The 19398-nt window shown below is 37.8% G+C and overlaps 2 protein-coding genes across 2 annotated transcripts; one reads left to right on the top strand and one right to left on the bottom strand.

The window, feature by feature from the left end:
• Positions 1-249: 249 nt before the first annotated feature.
• On the top strand, positions 250-3194 carry cunh17orf97 (chromosome unknown C17orf97 homolog). Its single transcript, XM_034140438.1, has 2 exons — positions 250-676; positions 1794-3194. Exons 1-2 carry the CDS (start codon positions 550-552, stop codon positions 2177-2179), a joined length of 513 nt encoding a protein of 170 aa, XP_033996329.1. The 5' UTR covers positions 250-549; the 3' UTR covers positions 2180-3194.
• A 2083-nt stretch (positions 3195-5277) lies between these two features.
• LOC117490592 (apoptosis-inducing factor 3) lies at positions 5278-18451 on the bottom strand. The gene is made up of 19 exons (XM_034140353.1): positions 18433-18451; positions 15332-15422; positions 14874-14983; positions 14526-14635; positions 14394-14438; positions 10570-10651; positions 9993-10105; positions 9825-9911; positions 9611-9702; positions 9247-9377; positions 9021-9136; positions 8861-8932; positions 8677-8740; positions 8337-8413; positions 7644-7761; positions 7083-7181; positions 6800-6875; positions 6581-6685; positions 5278-5356 (listed from the first exon to the last, which is right to left on the bottom strand). Exons 1-19 carry the CDS (start codon positions 18449-18451, stop codon positions 5278-5280), a joined length of 1686 nt encoding a protein of 561 aa, XP_033996244.1.
• Between the last annotated feature and the right edge of the window lie 947 nt (positions 18452-19398).

The following is a 19398-nucleotide window of genomic DNA, read 5'->3' as shown; positions in this document are numbered from 1 at the left end:
AGATATCATCATATTGTAGTCATTCACTGAACATAACTAAATAGGACATGTAAACGTTTTCATGACGACTTTATTAACTAACACGAAAAGTATCCTACTTCTGATAATAATAAAAGCGAGAATTACCCAGACTCTTAATCCTCTCTGAGAAGGTGTGTCGTGTTGCCACGGAGACGTGTCACTGGGCAACACGGTGGTGAAGTGTGATTGTGGAAATGCTGCGTGTCCCGGAACAAACACTACGAAACATCAAAGATAGTTAGCAATGTACCAGCCATTTTTTACACTTTCTTCTGCCTTTTTTGTGCATCAGACAAAAGTGTTTTTAAACCACACGAGATAAAGCAGCTTTTTCTCGGGACTACCCCTGTTTCTTGTGATTAAACGAAGAGTAGGGCTCAGCGTTAGCTCTTTTTTTTTTGCAGTCTTTTAAATGTAATGGCCTTAAAGGAAAGAGTATTTATCGAAGAAACAATTTATCATTCTGCAGAACAGTCTTCAGACTCGCTATTTTAGATCTATTTATTAGCACTGTGTGCCGGCTACATCATGCCAGAAGACAAACACTGTAAGCTGCTGCAGCCGTCCAGGAGCTGCGACACTAAAAAAAAGACAAAGAGGAATAAGAAAAAGAGGAAACAAGTCACTACTTCCTCCACTCCTCCGGGAAACACAGGTAAATACACTGTTTAGTGTTGTAAGAAGCTTTCAGGTCCATATGCCTACAAATAAAGACAAAAGTAACAACCCTGCATTTAAAAGCATTCAACACTATAGGATTAGCACCTCAAAATGTGCTTGAAGTGAGAAGGCTAAAGAAATAACTAAATATTCGTCAATCATGCATAGTGGTCTGATTCAGAATAATATATAATAATAACAGTTTTAATCTGCAACAAAGTATCACATTTTATAAAGGATGTTTTATTAACCCACAGCCTCCCCCCAAAAAACTTTATTTAAAAAAAGCCTGATTTATATTATAAATGTATTGAGGGTACAATTTTGAGATCTGAACCAAATCTGCATCAATTTGATAATCAAAAATGTTGACTGTTGAAACTGACCTTGTGGTTTCCATTTTGTATTGTTTTCTTACATTTTACAAACTGAAAGGTTCATTTACTGATGAATACATGGCACTTTTTCATATTCCTAAACTATACTTTCAGAGACATGTTGTAATTTATATAGGGACCTAGGCAGTGTTAAAATTCAGATATGAATGGACAACTCATGATTAATATGATCTTTGAATAAGTTTAAAATACCAAACAGCATGGCTCACTCGGGGAAAATCAAGTATCACCTGGACTTTTGGAGGCTCTGATATACTGTATAAGAGCATTTTAAATTAAAGTACTGATCTAATTATCTTTATAAGAAGATCATCTAGAAGCAGACAATTGAAAAACCTAATAATACACAAAATAAAAAGCTTTAAAATATTTCTCACGGCATGCATTTAGTCACAAAAGTTAGGACTGAACCTAAAGTTGGATCATTTGAACTGACCTTATTACTGTATGTCATCATGGCTTTGCCAATTCAAACTAAGGTCACTATAATTGTTCACAATGTAATAAGTATACAGATCATGTGGTGATGGTAGAGGATTCCCTACAGGGTTGCATAGGTCAACAGAGAGTAGGCCTCCAGTGTAGCTGGCCTGTTACAGCTCATTACTGTAAACCATTAGCCCTTCAACTCAAGAGGGAGTCATTAGTAATATAAAACCTCAGCTTTGTTCTGCAGTCTGCATGAGCCTCCATGTTTATTCTGCCTCCCTGCAGAGACCCCTCAGGCTGCATCGTTGCCCCCTGAGACCTCGTCTGTGTCCCAGCCCCCCCCACAGAGTCCGGGTCAGCCACGAGCCCAGCTGCCCATGCTTAAAACAACCAGCCACAAGCACGGAGAGCGGCTCCCTGGCAGCAACAGGAAGAGCAAAAAACACCCTAAAGACTCCCCGACTCTGCTGACAGCGGCAGAAAAGATCAGTGTCAGTGGAGAACTCAGCGCCCAGGCCAAGGAGAGCCTGAGGTGGGAGGGCGAGCTGGAAGACCCCCAGGACGAGGAGAAGAGGCTGGAGCTGTACAGGGCCAACAGGCGGCAGCGTTACATCACACACAGAGACGCTCTGATAAAAGATACTGCCTTGAGAAAGACTTTTCCTAAATAGAGCAGAGAAAAACAGGCTTTGAATGAACTTGGTCGACAGGAGTATTCTCTTAATTTGAGCACCGACTGAATTAAAGAAGCAAGTGAGAGCCTCATGCCTTTTATCTCAGGCTTTATTTTTGATAGTTTAAAACAGATTTAGGCAAATTGAGCAAAATAATGAAGGTGCTGTTTAAGACAGATAAATTAAGTATGTTGCAAATGTAATACCCTATAATGCACCTGACTGACATGTTTTCTCTGTCAGGTACAAAACAAACAGTATCACGACTGTCGTGGACGAGGACAGGCCCTGTTTAAAACTTAATAGAGGATTTGCACCATTTATCTTCTAGCTTCTAAATAATGTAATACTTCCTGAAAAGACCAAAAGTGGAACTTTCAGGGCTGAAACCCAATCAGGATAATACCACTGAGCGCCCCTCACATCTGTTTACCACAGGTAGAGAGGTAGGTTTAATTGGATGGGGGTCACATGACATTTTCCACCCCTACAATGTAAGAACTTTAATACAGGTTAGCAGTTTTCTTTCGCGTAATTCACCCTAGAGGATGAGGTGTGAAATGTAATTGTTACTTCTATAACTATGTGTCAGATATGTGTTACTAAAAACTGTGGTATCTAATTATCTAATGTTCAATCTGTTTAATCCAGCCATGGATAAACCACTCTCTCTTAACACTTATTTAAAATTAAAAAGCAATCAAAGGATGCTGCGGATACTTCAAATAACATAAAAACTCAAAAGTAAATCTTAAAGTAAAAAAGGTCGCTGCTGGATGCAAAATGGCAGGACATTCGTGTTTTCCCTGAGCAAATGACAAGCTCCAACGCTGATAAGTGATGCAAGAAGAAACAATACTGTTGTGCCTGAGATTTCTTTTTATGCATAAACAAAGTTAAACACAAGACAAAATAGTTCAAATGAAAAGTACATTCCTGTTATGTTCACTGAGGCGTCAGGGTTTACTTTGCATTGATGACAAAGACTGGGGTTGCGGTCGAATAGTCCAAAAATCAGCTCCTATCGTCTATCCCTATCGTCTATTCCTTGACCTCTGTGTGAAACGTCACGGGGTTAAGGGATAGTGGATAGGAGAATTCAAAAGGATTTAGGAGAAGAGACTGCGGTACTTTAGAGAATCCGACTGCACTTTCACTATCCGACGTGTTTATGATGCGCCAGCGGACGTCATGAATGTGTGTCTGCTGCTGTGGGGAAACTACAGTTTTCTATACAGCGGACTACAACATGGATGTATAATAAGAACAAGGGGCTACTGTAAACTCATCTAGAGACTCTGCACCATGCTCTGATGCTGTTGTTTTATGCTTTATGAACGTGGACAACAGAGAAACATATTCTTCATGACCAAAGTTGGAATTTAAATAAAAAAGGAAAGTGAAACTTATGCTGGTCCCCCTCTCCCTCCGGTCCACATTAATACAAAAGATCCCAATACGTATGATTGTATGAAAAGATCTTAAAATAAATACAAATGTATTTATTATAAACGTTAGTCCTTAACATCTATCACTGTGTATATCACCATTCAAACATCTTTTAAAAGTTGAACAAACCCCACACAGCTCAGTAAAGACTGTGAAATGTTGACTTTATTTGATCATTTCAGTAAAAACTAACGTTCATATTTCTCTTTTTGATTATAATACTGATGAACGTTCAAAACAAAGCACTTTGGCAAGTTACCACGTTTTAAAATGCTTAATAAGCACCGTAACTTTCATGATATCATTTCTCGGTCATAATCGGTTGTTTCCGTGAACGGCCGACTGTTGTGAGACGGCAAATGCTGCGGCCGCAAGGCATTGTGGGGCAGCATTTTCTCCTCTCCTTTCGGTTAGGGAGGTCCAGTGGTTCCTAAGCTAAAGGAGGTTATAAAGGAACTTTGAAACCTCCTTTCCTATCATCTAGAGAATTCGAACGGCTCTTATCATGGCTGCCACTGAGGGACTTCCGGGTCATTTCACTCCGTTAGGAAGGTTCCTAAGCTAAATGGACTATTGGAGCGCAACCTGGTATTCAGCAGGAAGAGGTCGTTTACTTAAGAGAACAAAGCAGATATGTTTCTTTCCTCAAGAATTCTTAATATGCTACATTGCTTATTTAAAATGTGTTTGGATGCAAAATAAGGCTTAAATCTTTTGCTGGTAAATGAATTAACATTTGAGTTGCTACTCATACAGTATAATTGTTACTTATACAGTATAACTCTGTAAATGCATTCTGTTAGGGTTACCTTAAACCTTAAAGTTTCAAATCTTAACATAAGTACACAATATGACCTGTTGTCTACACCTGTTGGTTGAACCCTGTAGACAGTTAACTGATGCACGCTGTAAACAGGAAGTGAAAGGTAATGTAAAAGTAAATGTGGAGGTTTGAAGTAAAGGCAGTGATAAACCAGCAGAGAGACAGAGAGGGAAAGAGGGAAAAACGCAGCATTTCTTTTGTGAAGGTTTTGTCACACTGCATTTGTGTTTTGTCTGTCGAAGGCCTTTTGTTCTCTGTTGGTGTGTTTTGTTACCGTTGCTTATTTCAGCATCTCTGCTTCAAAGAGACGGGCACTCACCCTCTGTTCTCATAATCCCCCCCTCAGACTCACTGACCGCACCACGTACACTGCTCTGTTAAGGCCACTTGTGTTTATCCAGCAGCCAAGTAAAAGGCCTTTTATCGATAATACATTTTATCGATTTATATGATAAGTGAACACTTAGTAAGGCATCTTGAATATGATGTCTCAGGACTGTCACTGAAATCCCCTCGAAGACCATGAAATAAAATAAAAACTAAAGAAATAATAATACAAAATGAAAAAAAAAAATTAAGATTATAAAATAAGTCCTAAAAGCTGCATCAATCTGAGGTATCTGTTGTTTTTATGGTGGAGTCCCCCTCACCTGACATATACAGTTTAAATAAAATACTTTAACACTGTAAATATACAGTTCACTGTGGGTTGTTGGATTGTATTTCTCTTCTGGTACAAACACTTGAATCCAGCTCTTCTTACTCTGTCCTTTGGGAGAGTGGCGGTGACGAAGAGACAGATGAATGACGTTCTGACTGCATATCAACATTCTAAAGATGACGTGTTGAGAGGGGCGGACCGTGTGGATCGAGGCACCTGCAGCCAGCTCAGGTCATCTGATCTGAGAAAGGAACAAAAGATTGTCTCTCTTACTTTTTACTACCCTGTTCCTGTTTACAGTGTTTTGTATCTGCTTACTTGTCATTTCAGTCTGATACCGCCACTCATTTGAGATATCAATTAAGGCACATAAAACAAAGTCAGGCTTGTTGGTTGGTTTTTGGGTTGATTTGATTTGTTTGTTGCTATTCTGCCAATTGGTTGGGATGGATCAGCTGCTCAAGCAAGGAAAGTGAAAACAAGTTGTGCCTAATTCTGTCTTCTCTGCAGGCAGCAGCAGGGCACTGTTAATATGTAGGAAAGTGGGTGAGATAGTTCTGCAGTCAATAACATTCTCTTATATTTTGTTGGTTATAGGTTGAGATGTCAGGAGGAATTTATAGATATTTTATTATTTGTATGTTCACTATTTAGTCAGATTTGGATGCTTGCTTAATTGACCTCCCCCTGTATTTACCTGGGCAGGTGGTATGTTCCACTTAGGTGAGGACGAGAAGGTAAAATGTTTGACAGAAGTAAGAGAAGAGAGATTTGAATTCTATATAAAGCATGACTACGTACAGACATAATTTTTCATCTCCTTCATGGTTGAAGTTGTGTCCCGAAGCTAAGTATCTGATTTTATGCTTAAAAATAAGTGTCACCCTGTCCCCATTCAAACAAAGAATCTTATTCAAGAAACTCTCGTGGCTCAATTCAGAATCAGAATCAGAATACCTTTATTAGTCCCACAGAGGGGAAATTTGCATCGTTACAGCAGGAAAATTAAGAATCAAAATGGCTGCTAAAACAACAAAAACATTTTTCTTTGATCATGTTGTGCCTAACTGTTTTAGGTGAACATAACATATAATGTATGGAATTAATTTGCAGGTGCACTGGTTTAAAATGAGGACAAACTCTGCTATGGATGTCAGTTTTGAGCTACAACAAAGGCCAAAATGTGGCCTGCAACAGACTCAGTGAGGCTTGTTTTTAACTAACAGATTGCTGGAAAGGTCTATTGCTACTAAAGCAGTTGTTGATGCACAATCAATGACGGTATAAAAGAAGCAATAAAAATAGGCTTTTTAAAGAGCGATACACACAAGCAAACACATTACGCCGATTTAGGATATTCTTTTTTTTGCCATTTGGGGGCAGTGGAAACAATTTGAGGTCCTTGAACATTATAATATGGATGGTATTATTCAAAGATGGACAAAATAAGAAACATTGTACTTACTCAGCCTCTTCCCTCGTGATGACTTTTCCTGCTGCGAACCTCTCGGCTACTGCAGACACCGCGGGGTCGTAGTTTAGGCTCACTGCTGCTAGGACCTCATCATTCCTACAGGTTACATTTTGTTTCTTCATTAAACATATATTTGAACATTAATTAATTAAAGGAGTTCTATGTTTCCAGTTACAGATGTTTTTTGTAAACATCAGCAGCTTAACTTACTTCATGTACAATCCCAGGAACTTCTTGTCCTCAAACCTTCCTTTTATTACAATGTCAGTGTATCCCTCCCCATAGCCTGCACACAACCAGAAAAAAAGGAGTGACATTTAACATGGTTAAGCAGATCAATCAGAAATGTATCACGGTTGGATTCATTGAATGCAACTCTTTATCCAAAGCAACTTATAAAGCATTTGTCACGGTTTATTTTAAAGTCAAGTTAGTGAGTAAGAAGTAAATATAAAACAAACAAAAATGTCTATACATGATAATACTTGCCCACCTGCATATCGGATGGTTTTACCCAGTAGGACGGTCCAGTAAAAAGGAACTGAGTTGAGTTCAGTCTGTTTATCCAGCATGTTCAAAGCTGCTATCCTCCCTGCACAACAAGTATTTTTGGCATTAATGAGGGACACTGCAGCTGAATAGGCTTGATATCATTATTAACTTCCCCAGTTGGTCACATATATTAATACAATACTTTTTTGTATTACAAGTTATCTGAAATTGTTTGTTTAGGTTGGAAGATAAGGTATTATCTTATTCGAACTTTCTGTGAATTGATGAGAAATCTTCCAATGCACATAGAAAAATTATTTTAAAAAAACACTTTGATGTGTGTTTTGGATATTTTTTTCCCAAACATATCAAAAGGTGTTATGAAAAGCAAAAGCTCAAACTCCAATTTAAAAAACAATCCTAATGCCAGTATTGTCTCGCCTTACCTGGAATTAAAACTAGACAAGATACTATCTATGTCTGGCTGTAGGTTAGATCTACTCTACAGTTAAAGTCAGTCTTCTACGACTTGGCATCAACATTTACATTGTTTCCATATTACCGTGTGCCTGTGCCATCTGCCAGTGTCCGATGTTGACCATGCGGTTTTTGGCCATCGCCAGAGGGAAGGTGGCCAGGTCGCCTCCACAGTACACACTGGGGATGTTGGTGCGCATGTGCTGCAGGAGGGAGATGCAGACAGAGATAGTTAATGGTGCACAATATACTGATTTATGTGAGGAAATACATTTTAAATAACACTTCTGTTATGTTTGAGATCCTGCGACCGTAAGACCGTTAAGGCCAGACATAAAGGAAACAAATTAGATGAGGAAAAACTTTTTATATAAGAAGAAGATTTTTTTATTTTGAAGGATGATAATGAAGCAGAAATGTCAAGGATTAGAGTAACAGTCCAGTCCAGTATATGAGCTTGTAGTTTGACTATTGTAAATAATGTAAACAAACAATAAATCTTACTTTTCTGAGTTATTTTGTCCAATGCCTGGCACTAATACTAAACATTCAACTTTATTCTCGACATTTTAAACATATACTTAAAAGGCAAAATTAAATAAAAATCTTCGGCTCATCCCTTTAGCCTGGCCCCAAAAACTCATAGTTACCTCTAACAGTGAGAAAGTAAATCTCTCTCAACAAAATACAAGAGTTATGAAAAAATAACAGGTAATAATAGGTTATGTGTTTGGAAACAGATTGAGATAATCATGTGACAATGAGGTTATCAGCTGACCTTGTCGACTGTTACAAAGTTTTTTGGGTCCAGCTGTATTTTGCTGCTCCGCAGAAACTCAGAGTTTGCTTTGATGCCTTGTGAAAGAAGAAAGAAAAAGGTTTTTTTAGGAATACTGTTAGTGTTGTTGAGCAGTTTATTGCTCTGACAAATTAAATATATCACTGCTGTTTGTGTGCTATAAATACATAACATAACATTTTTATTTGAATCAGGAAAGCTGCTTTTTGATAGATGTTTAAAAGAAAAGACAGATATCACTCATCTGTCCTGAATGTTTAAGACGTTATAAGGTACGTTTATAAAGGTAAAATCACATAAATGTCTGCATTGCACTTACCAATACAAACAATCAAAACATCTACTGGAATAACTTTTCCACTTTTAAGCACAACCTCCTTCACCTTGAGGAAAGGACAATGAAAAAGAGGAGAGAAATATGTTTATATTTTCATAATAAACTTGATGTTTCTTATTGTCCTGATGTTGGAGTGATAAAATAAATGTGTGCTATTCAACTTTACCTTGCCATCCACACCTTTGATCTCCGTCACATTATCATTCATGTAAAACTTCACATTTTTCTCTGACAGCATCTGCAAGAACAACAAGAGTTACAATTAAAGTAACTTAAAATAGATGTAATGTGAGGATACAATATCTCTTCCTCTTTGTTATTCTTACCGTCATGGTGACTTTGCCAACTTCCCGTCCCAGTGTGTTCTGGTACGGCAACTCACTGCTGCCGATCACTGTGATACTGGAGGCTTTGTTTATTAAATAAGATGCAACTTCCATACCTGGAAAAATGTGAGAATATTGAAATGAAAACCCCCCAAAAAACACAAATAATGTATTTGTTGTTGTAATAATATGTAAAAACATATTTGTCACACTTCCAACACAGTACCGACAAAAGAAGTTCCCACAAGGGCGACGTTGTGACCCAGACAGGCTGCGTGGATTTGCCGAGCGTCCTCTGGTGTCTCTAACATCTTGATGTTGTCCAACTTCGTGCCAGGCACATCCAGAGCCTTCGCTCTAAAGGAAAAGGCCATACATCTGATTATAAGCAGCACAGTGCAGGGTAGAAGTGCTGCAGCAATGACCACTTCATACACTGTATACAGGTAGCAAACCGCTGTTGGTCATCAACAAGTGATTTAAATATTTTATATTTAAGATTGTTGCGTTGTGTGTGTGTGTGTGTGTGTGTGTGTGTGTGTGTGTGTGTGTGTGTGCGTGCGTGCGTGCGTGCGTGTGTGCGTGTGTACCTGCAGCCTGTTGAGATGAGGAGCTGGTCATAGCTCTGGACTAAACCATCATCAAATGTGACTGTCTTCTTGTCTGTGTCCAGTGACACTGCCTGTAATGTATGTACAGATCAAAAATACCACCAGTACTGAGGGTAGACTGTATCAGGTCGATTTAACAATCAACTGAACCAAATTTATATTTAGATAGACAGGACATAGAAAGTGAACTCACTTCTTTCCGGAGCCACAACTCAATGTCGTACTGATGGTAGAACTCCATCCTCCTCAGCAGAATACTGTCGCTCTGTACATTCATTACCTGTAACAAGATGGTAGTTAATACACACCAATTAATAACTTCAATGTTGGTGTTTGTATCGTGTCATTCACTCTGCATCACCTTGCTGAGTCGTGTTTTGTCGTAAGGTAAAAGTTCGTCTCTGGTGACCATGATGATTCTGCCTCCAAAGTGTTCCTGCCGCAGAGTCTCAGCGCAGATCAGTGACGCAGCTCCTGCTCTTACAGTTAAAACACCATCACACACTGAGATCCGTTTGTTTTATTCTGTTAACTACTCACAACATTCCAAATACCACATTTTTTATTGGGCAGAAAATAAAAACAGGTCAAAAAAAATTATAAAGTGTTTTAGAGTTTAGTTTGAATATTTTAAAAATAAAAGTTTGTATTCATTTTTAAAACAACAATACTAATGACACCCTCTGAACTCTTAATGGGTTAAAACATCAGTATTGTTTTGTACGCATTTTTCGGTTTATTAGAAAACGGTTTTTTTCACCAGTTTTCATTTTATTATTTCAATTAATTCTCTAAATGACAAAATGATTGTCAAAAAAGTACATCTTACTCAAAGACATACCAAACAAATTAGTAAAACCAGATAAACTGATCATTTGGCAGTAGTGTATTAATTATTTTCCAGAGCTGTATAATCAATTGGAGCCGTCCACACTCACCTCCTCCCAGCAGCAGCACAGTCTGATTAACTCCTGGTACTAAAGCCCCCATACTCTTTACTCTTTTTTCTTGCCTGAGGGTCTGAAACATGTAGAAAACACAACTTAAAGTCATCAATGACAATATTATTATCATTGCAAATAAAAAGGGTGACTTTTAGACTAAATGTCTTCTTCTATTCTTTACTACATCAGACAATTCAAAGAAAAAGGTACACCATTTATAAAACGATTCCTAAAGTTAAACTCAGACGATTGTTCATGCCATGTTTGCTGATTACATGTTGACTATTTTCTGGCAGTTTAACTTTAACACACTTTCCAAATAGCCATGTTACAAATAACCCTTAACCTCCCTAAACATTGAAAAGTTAGCCTAATAAACACAATGAATATTTATCATTATTTTCATTTTTAATATATGATTGTAGAGCTTCATACGAAACAAGAAGATAATGCAAGGCCCAGTTCTTAATGAGATATCTAGAAATGTGTGTGAGCAAAATAAAATGATTTAATGCTTTCATACAGCCCAGTGTTTCCCCTACCATTGTCTTGGCGCCCCGCCAACGGAGCCCCGCGCCCCCCCAGAAATTCAAGGTGTTTAAAAAAAAAAAGATATATATATATATAGCACCAAATTGCAACTGAAGTAATCTATCTACGGTCACTTTCACATTGAACATGTGCTCTTTTATTAAATAAACTAAACGCTTTCATTTTAAGTTGTGAGTTTAGTGTTTTTGACCCTAAGAAACACTGATGCATTAATCAATAACAATAATCCACAGCTGCTCTCTCTGCTCCAGAGGATTTAAAAAAAAAAGATTATACATGAGAGTAACACATGCGTCACTTCCGAGCAAAAATGACAGCTCCGCCCACTTTTGGGGGAAAACAAAGCTGTCATTTGAATGGCGGTCAATACAAATTCTGAAGTTTTTGCCAATCCGATCAGAAATTTAAGAAAACCGTGGATTTTTGGATCTTCAAAGAGCCCGATTACAATGGCCAGACAGGCAAACATTTACATGAAATCATTGGAAATCGATGATCGGGCTCGATATATGGTTAAATATAGCAGTAGGCGAACATCTACGTCACTTCCGGGCGAAAATTACGGCCCCGCCCACTTTTGGGGGAAACAACTTGGGTTGCAGTCTAATAGTCCAAAAATCAGCTCCTATCGTCTATTCCTATCCACTATTCCTTAACCTCTGTGTGAAACGTCACAGGGTTAAGGAATAGTGGACAGGAGAATTCAAAAGGATTTAGGAGAAGAGACTGCGGTGCTTTGAGAGTCCGACTGCACTTACACTATCGATGTACATTAATGTGCCAGCGGACTTCATTAATGTGCGTCTTCTGTGGGGAAACTACAGTTTTCTATACAGCGGACTACATGGATGTTTAATAAGAACAGCGGACTACTGTAAAAGCATCAAGATACTTTGCACCGTGCCCTCATGCTGTTGCTTTATGCTTTATGAACGTGGACAACAGAGAAACATAAATTCTTCATGAACGAGGATGTAATTGAAATAAAAAAGGACGTAAGTTTGAGAAACCGGCTCGAGATACACTTTTTGTTATATTCCATGGAATGCTCTTAACATCCCGATAGCAATGAATATCTTAAGTGCTTTGACAAAAAATCCATAAAAAAATGTCATCTGTGGAAGCCGTAGTACTGTAAAAAGCACGACCAATCATTTTAGCCGGCCCGGCTAAAATAACTGGATGGCCTACCTGCCTGTCAGCCTTCCATCTGTGCACAAACTTATCTCGTGCCCTCATTGGTCATGTGCACGTTCGTGTGTGTTGGAGGAGGGGCTCTGTAAGGAAGTGGCAGATTTGTTCCGGCTGTGTATTTTCAAATTCTAGTGCACTCGAGCTGGTTTCTCCAAAATTACCTACCCCACCTTTAACATCTATGACTGTGTATATCACCATTACAACTTATTTTAAAAGTTTAAGAAACCCCACACAGCTCAGTAAAGACTGTGAAATGTTGACTTTATTTGATCATTTCAGTAAAAAAGTAACGTTCATATTTCTCCTTTTGATTATTATAGTGATGAACGTTCAAAACAAAGCACTTTGGCAACTTACCACATCAGTTTTAAAATGCTTAATAAGTACCGTAACTTTCATGATACTAATTTATCGGTCATAATCGGTTGTTTCCGTGAACAGCCGAATGTTGTGTGATGGCAAATGCTGCCCCCGCAAAGCATTGTGGGGCAGTATTTTCTCCTTTCCTTTCATAAAGGAAGGTCCAGTGTTTCCTAAGCTAAAGGAGGTTATAAAGGAAGTTTCAAACCTCCTTTCCTATCATCTAGAGCAGGGGTGTCAAACTCAATTTCATCGCGGGCCACATTAGCATTATGGTTGCACTCAAAGGGCCGGTTGTAACTTTAAGACTATATAAATATACATATATGAATATATAATATATATTAAATAATGTATTATATTATATTATTTGCTCTGCATTGGATTATTATCAGTTCTGGTAATAACTTCATAAATAACTACGTCTGAAAGTAGAAGTCTAGGGCACATAATTGAAAGCAAATTCAATCAACAATTACATCAAAACTTTTGAAAGAACATCCATCACATTCATCTGTTTGCAACTTATATATATCAATATTCCAATTACTTTTACATGGACTATTCTGCACTATTTCTATTATATTATATTATATTTTATTTACTTGCACTATTATCTGTTTTATTGTGTTGCACTGTTTGAGGAGCCTGTGGCCTAAGATGTTCATTGTCATAACTACACTGTAGCTATGTACATATGACAATAAAAGCCTTGAATCTTGAATTGTATTGTATATTATATTCTTTGCAAGCTCTTGCGCGCCACATACAATGAAGTCGCGGTCCGGATTTGGCCCCCGGGTCTTGAGTTTGACACCCCTGATCTAGAGAATTTTAACGGCTCTTATCATGGCTACCACTGAGGTGCTTCCGGGTCATTTCACTCCGTGAGGAAGGTTCCTAAAGTTAAACTGACAATTCGACTGCAGCCTGGCCCTCATCCAATGTGACTGTAGAACCGTAAGTAGCCAAACTCTGCTTTTTTAAGGTTTGTTTTGGTGAAATACTAGATTTTTGTCAGTGTGACTGTAAAAGGTGAAGTTTGACGTCTTGTTGTCCTTGTTTGTCGCGTTCCCTGAAATCATGGTGCATTTAGGGTGCTTTGGAAAGCTCTGAATTTCAAGCAACATGTTATTGTAAACTCACAAGACATCGCATCTTTGAATACTACTTGTTTTTGTTTTTACGAAGGTAACATTGTAATTCGACATCATTTTGAAAATGTTGGCTACAGTGGGTTTCAGACTCTAAGCCCATGTTTTTTAGTTAGCAACTAACTATGCCTAATTGAGGTGTGTTGAACTTGTTTTATTCCCAGCATATGTACAACTAGCTTAACTTGAGTTTAGAGTGGGTTATTTTGCAAAATCAACTGGAAAAATAAAGAAGGAAAAATATTTAAATAGCTTTTTTTGGTCGCAGAATCATTACAAGAGTTTTCTTTCCCCCTGTTAGATAGTTTCTAACCCACCTATATTAATTCCTCTTGTTCTGGTTTGAGAGGGGAGTTTGTATAGCAGCTGATGGTTTAAAATGTTTTTAATTTGCACCATTGTTACATGGAAAAGTAATTCAGGATAACACACAATTATTAGCCATCACAACACCTTATCATGATGTGCTCCCTCCTTTCCATATTGAAAAAAGTCAAGTTGCAATTGTGAGGACCACTATGACATCAACTGAAAAAGAAAAGTAAATCTACTTACCTTTTTGTTAATAGACACATACACTTTTTTGTTTTGAATTTTGACCTTAAAAAGAGGAAAAAAATACATGTTTATTTACATTAAAATGACAGCAGTCCCCTAATAGATGCTATGTGTCTGTGTGGTTTGTACCTTGTGGCACGGTAAACAGTCCATGCCGGGGTATTCCTCCAGGTCCCCTGTATGGATGTTAAAACAGGCTCCATGCCACGGGCAGCGAACTGTGTTGCCTGAAATAAATCCTGACCGCACAATGACAGTGTTAGGAAAGAAAGCAATTATTTAAGAAGAATAAATATACAACAATGTGTGAAAAGGCTGTATTTTAAAATGTTCACTATGGCTTTACATAGAACTGTTGTGTCAGTCTAAATGGCAACATACAGCTTCCACAGATGAAAGCATCCCATCCTCAAAGAGTCATGTGTGAATCAAGGGACAATAGTGAAATACTAAATCTATGTGGATGTGCCTCTTTACCTTTGCTGAGTGGAGCTCCATAGTGTGTACACTGGTGACCAATGGCACTGTATCTGCCTTCACTGCGTGTCAACAGCACGCTGTGGTTTCCCACTTCCACCTCCATCATCCTGAGGTAACACACACACACACACACACACACACACACACACACACACACACACACACACACACACACACACACACACACACTTACTTAGGGGACATTTTCCTGCTGAAACGTCTTTCTAATGAATTTGAATGCAGGAATGCTTTTACACTGTGGTATTTGCACTTGTGCTTAAGTTAAAGGTGTGATACATTTTATTTCCTCTGAAAGACATATATATATATATATATATATATATATATATATATATATATATATATATATATATATATATATATATATATATGTCTTTCAGAGGAAATAAATATATATATATATATATTATAAAAAACGGTTTTCTCCTCCTTACTGTCCATCCTTCAGGTCTGACTCTAGACACACCACCTCCGTCAGCTCCTCTGATGAGTCCTCTGGATCAGAGTCCGGAAGCTCTTCACGGGCTGCTAACACACACATGCATGAATAGACACACACATGCACACACATTTCAAAGAAGTTATAACCGACTACAGTTTTAAATGTAATTTTCCCTTGATAAAGATCATTACTTTCATTTCAGACACCCAGTGATTAGACTGCTGTTAAATGAAGTGAAAGATGGATAAAAACACCTGACTGTTATTGAAATAAATAAATATTGAGACAGTTTACTCACATTTTTTGTTCCCAGACATATCTCTGATTCAGCGTTAACTCCACGAAGAAACACAAACCTCCAGAAAAATTCACAGTGAGTCAGATGCTCTGTTCAGAGATGGTTTTTCTTTTGCAACAGTCCAATTAGTTTCCTGCACATCAGCTCAATGATGGGATAGTAGAAGTCCGTTTCCACGGCAACCGGTCCATCCCCAAAACTCATCCCTTGATCCTGGGAGACAAAGTGTAAAAAGTGGACGTTTCTGGGCGGTTTGATAGCCTAAGACGAGAAAAAATCAAGCAAAAAGTAACTTTTGGGACTCCGGTGAATGAACAGTTGGTGGGATGTCAGTGGTCATGTTCAGCCCTGTTGTTGTTGCAGAGAAAGGCGTCGCTGGTGCTTTGTGTTTCACAGCGGCAGCAAACAGAAAAGCTGACGAGGCAGCCGACACTGAATGGACCGGCAACAAAGCATAACTTACAAAACCAGAGGTAGCCGACTGTCATTCACACATCGTTTCAAGTTTCAAGATTCATCACTGCAAAGCTCAAGATTTTAAAATAATTTACTTTTGTGCGTTACTGTGAAATGGTGGAAACAAATATAATTTCTAACTTTAGTACCAGAAAATATTCATTACATGTTCTAAAGTTAAAAGTAATGCATTTCAAATTAATATCATCAAAATATAAAGTACCAAAAGTAATAGCACACATTTTGCCAATTGACCCATTTTGGAAAAATGCTCCATTTATTATTATTAATTGACAATAATAAATACAAGTAATAGAATACAAAGTACAATATTTGCCTCTGACGAATAAATTAACAGGTAATACTCAAAAATAAAAAATAAAATCCCAAAATAAGAAGAAGGCAAACAGTACTTAAGTTACGCTTTATGTCACAGGTCCCTTAGTTCATTTTCTTAACTGCAATTGAGTAACATTTAAATACATAGACAAGTGGGAGTTATTTTAACTGGATGATCGTATTTGGTTTTAAGTAGAGACACTTCTAAATAATATGTTATTGATTGTGAATCACTGGCATTTAACAGTGAGGCTGTAATTCTAGTTTAAATTAGTATTTGTAGAAAATCCCCCTTCTCAAACCCTATTTGAGCTGGTAAGAGTCCTTGATCAGGTCCTGCTCAGTCTTTCCCTTTGTTTGCTGCAGTCTGAAGATCTGCATGTGATATGTATCTCCCAGGTGACTGTGCACCAGATGCATTAATGAGTAAGTTATGTATAGCTTTTACAGTTATTGCAGTGTCTTTGTTTAATGGTTTGATATGATAATTGATGGTCTATTAGATAACTGTCAAATTAGATGGCATGGTTGCTTCGGGTTGCAGAAATGGCCTTTTACGCATGTAGACCTGTTTCTTATTTTAGTCGTTTTGAGATATCTATGGGGGATGTTTGTTTTAGGTTAGTGGAGCAAATAAATAGTTGGTAGGTTTTGTATGTGTTGGCCCAGGGAGCGAATTGTGCCTTGATGTCATGTCGTCGTGTGACCGCGACCTTTACCGGCTGTCAGTGATCAGATTGTCACTTCAAGTGAGGGCAGGAATGGGTGTTAAAGGGCAGTGTGTGTTTGTGTGAAAGACTTCAGCAGCGTGTTTCTCTCCCTCTCCAAAGTGTGTTGCAGCTGAATTATGTCCTGAACACATGAGGACCTGGGATTTAAAGTGAACTATAGACTCCAGATTCTCGATTATGGATTTAAAGTCAACACTTCTGGTAGTTGGAGGATCTGTTTGTTCTTTCAAACTGCTGAACACGATCCTAAGATTCCTGACAACACCGGAGCAGGTGCTGAACAAGTCGTGGAGGTGGAGGAACATCTGCACCTCTCTAGCTCACAGCTCGCTGAGTGGAGCATGGGCTGTTTTATGGTGCGTACAGTTATAAGTGTTGGAGCTATAAATATTTTGTATTTCATGTGTTTTCTCTCTCTCACTATGCAGCTTCTACCTTCAACCTGAGTTGTTGGAGGACCTGATCTCCCGTCACTCCTTGCTCTCTCACAGTCTTGTAGCTGTGTCTACAGGTGACAAAACACACAAATATCTACATACTACTCAGTAGTATGTATCTAATACCTAATATATATATATCATTCCAATAACTTGTATATAGACTCATACTGCACTATTCCACATCATAACTTTATTTCATTTTTATAACTATTATTATTTTTGTATTGCTCATGCTCTTATTGTTATTATGTTATGTTATTATGTTGCATTGTTGGAGAAGCCTGTGACATAAGATTTTCAACTGCATAATTACTCTGTAGCTATGTCAGATTGACAATAAAGAACCTTGAACCTTGAACCTTGAACATTCACACTTTAGAAGACAATAAGTAATTTCACCCAATGAGAATTAAGCAGGAAATTAAATCCACAATGTATTTTCAATGTGTCATGCTGTTGTCTGTATGTTGCCTAAGTATATTTAATTATTGCTGTTTTATTACAATATTCTTTATCATTGTCATTATTTTTTTAGATTCACTGTACACACGTCTCAAATACAAATGAGAACTCTAAATGAATATGACTTTCTGAATAAACAAAGTATAAATAGGCTTTATATAACAAAATATAAGTGTGGAAATTATAAATATTTGAACAATTTCACCCACCTAAACCTAATTTCTGTAAGATGTATTAATACAGTTAGAACAATGCTCAAACTAAACAGTGAATGTTTTTGACATTTCATGGTGTTTTGTGAATGAATATAAAAATGATGCTTTTGCTTCCTCCTCTCTTAGGTTATTTTATCCATGACTTCTTGGACGTGGCCTTGAATCGGCCATGTAAACAGTCCTGGGAGGTGCTCCTCCACCACTCAACGGTAATACACTTTACACCTCGTGTGTGTGTTTTTTTTTGTATTTGTCGCAGAGAGTTCATATTGCAAATGAAAAAATCCCAAAGAAAATAGGAAAGCAAAGATTCCCCAATGCACACTCCTACAGAAACATGCTGCTAATACAGAAAACACTACCAAATACAAAAATGCTGCAAGAATTACTCAAAACCTGAATATAAACCAACAATTTCAGTTCGATTGCATAATTCAGGTAATTTGGAGATACTACATTCGGCGTTAACTATTAATACAAAGTTCCCGGTGTGATCAGTTTTAGGTTTTCCCAAAGAAACTTGTGTGTTTTGTCGTACTTGACTTGCATTGGACATAATTTTGCTGTTTATGAAGTGTAAAAGTAATTCATTAATTCTTTTTTTATATGATTATTTATTTATCTATTTAGTTAAACTTGGAGTACTTTACATGTACAGTAATGGAGTCACTTTACATTGTGGTTTACTTAGGTAAAGTACTAAGTTTGTCTTCCGAAGTCTCTGTGAGGACTTCTTCTGAATGTCTCCAGCCCTTTCATATCTGTGTTGTGATAACGCTGAGGTCAGTGAATGAAATCGCACACTCATCCTTCACCTCTGTTTGAAGCTGCAGGTGTTCAGCCTTGATCTGTGTGACAGTTTACTCTCCGAGGCGGCAGAGGTCACAACCTCATTCACCTGCAGCAGGAAAACCGCTCGCTGCTTTATTGTGTGTGTGACTTCAGTGTCACAACATTGTTCAACATAAGAGCGGTGTGTGTGTTTGCTGATGTGTCTTCCTTTGCAGTGCAGCTCTTTTAATTAGCTATATTTATGAGGAGAGGTAGTAAAAGCATTTATCTCTACATCCTGATCACCTCTAATTATTTACAGTTTAATGTCTGCTTGTGTTGAGTGG

This window comes from Trematomus bernacchii, unplaced genomic scaffold (assembly GCF_902827165.1).
Source record: "Trematomus bernacchii unplaced genomic scaffold, fTreBer1.1, whole genome shotgun sequence".
In the NCBI taxonomy this organism is placed as follows: Eukaryota; Metazoa; Chordata; class Actinopteri; order Perciformes; family Nototheniidae; genus Trematomus; species Trematomus bernacchii.
The sequence above is the reverse complement of the archived record's forward strand: the minus strand, read 5'-3'. Positions and strand labels throughout refer to the sequence as shown.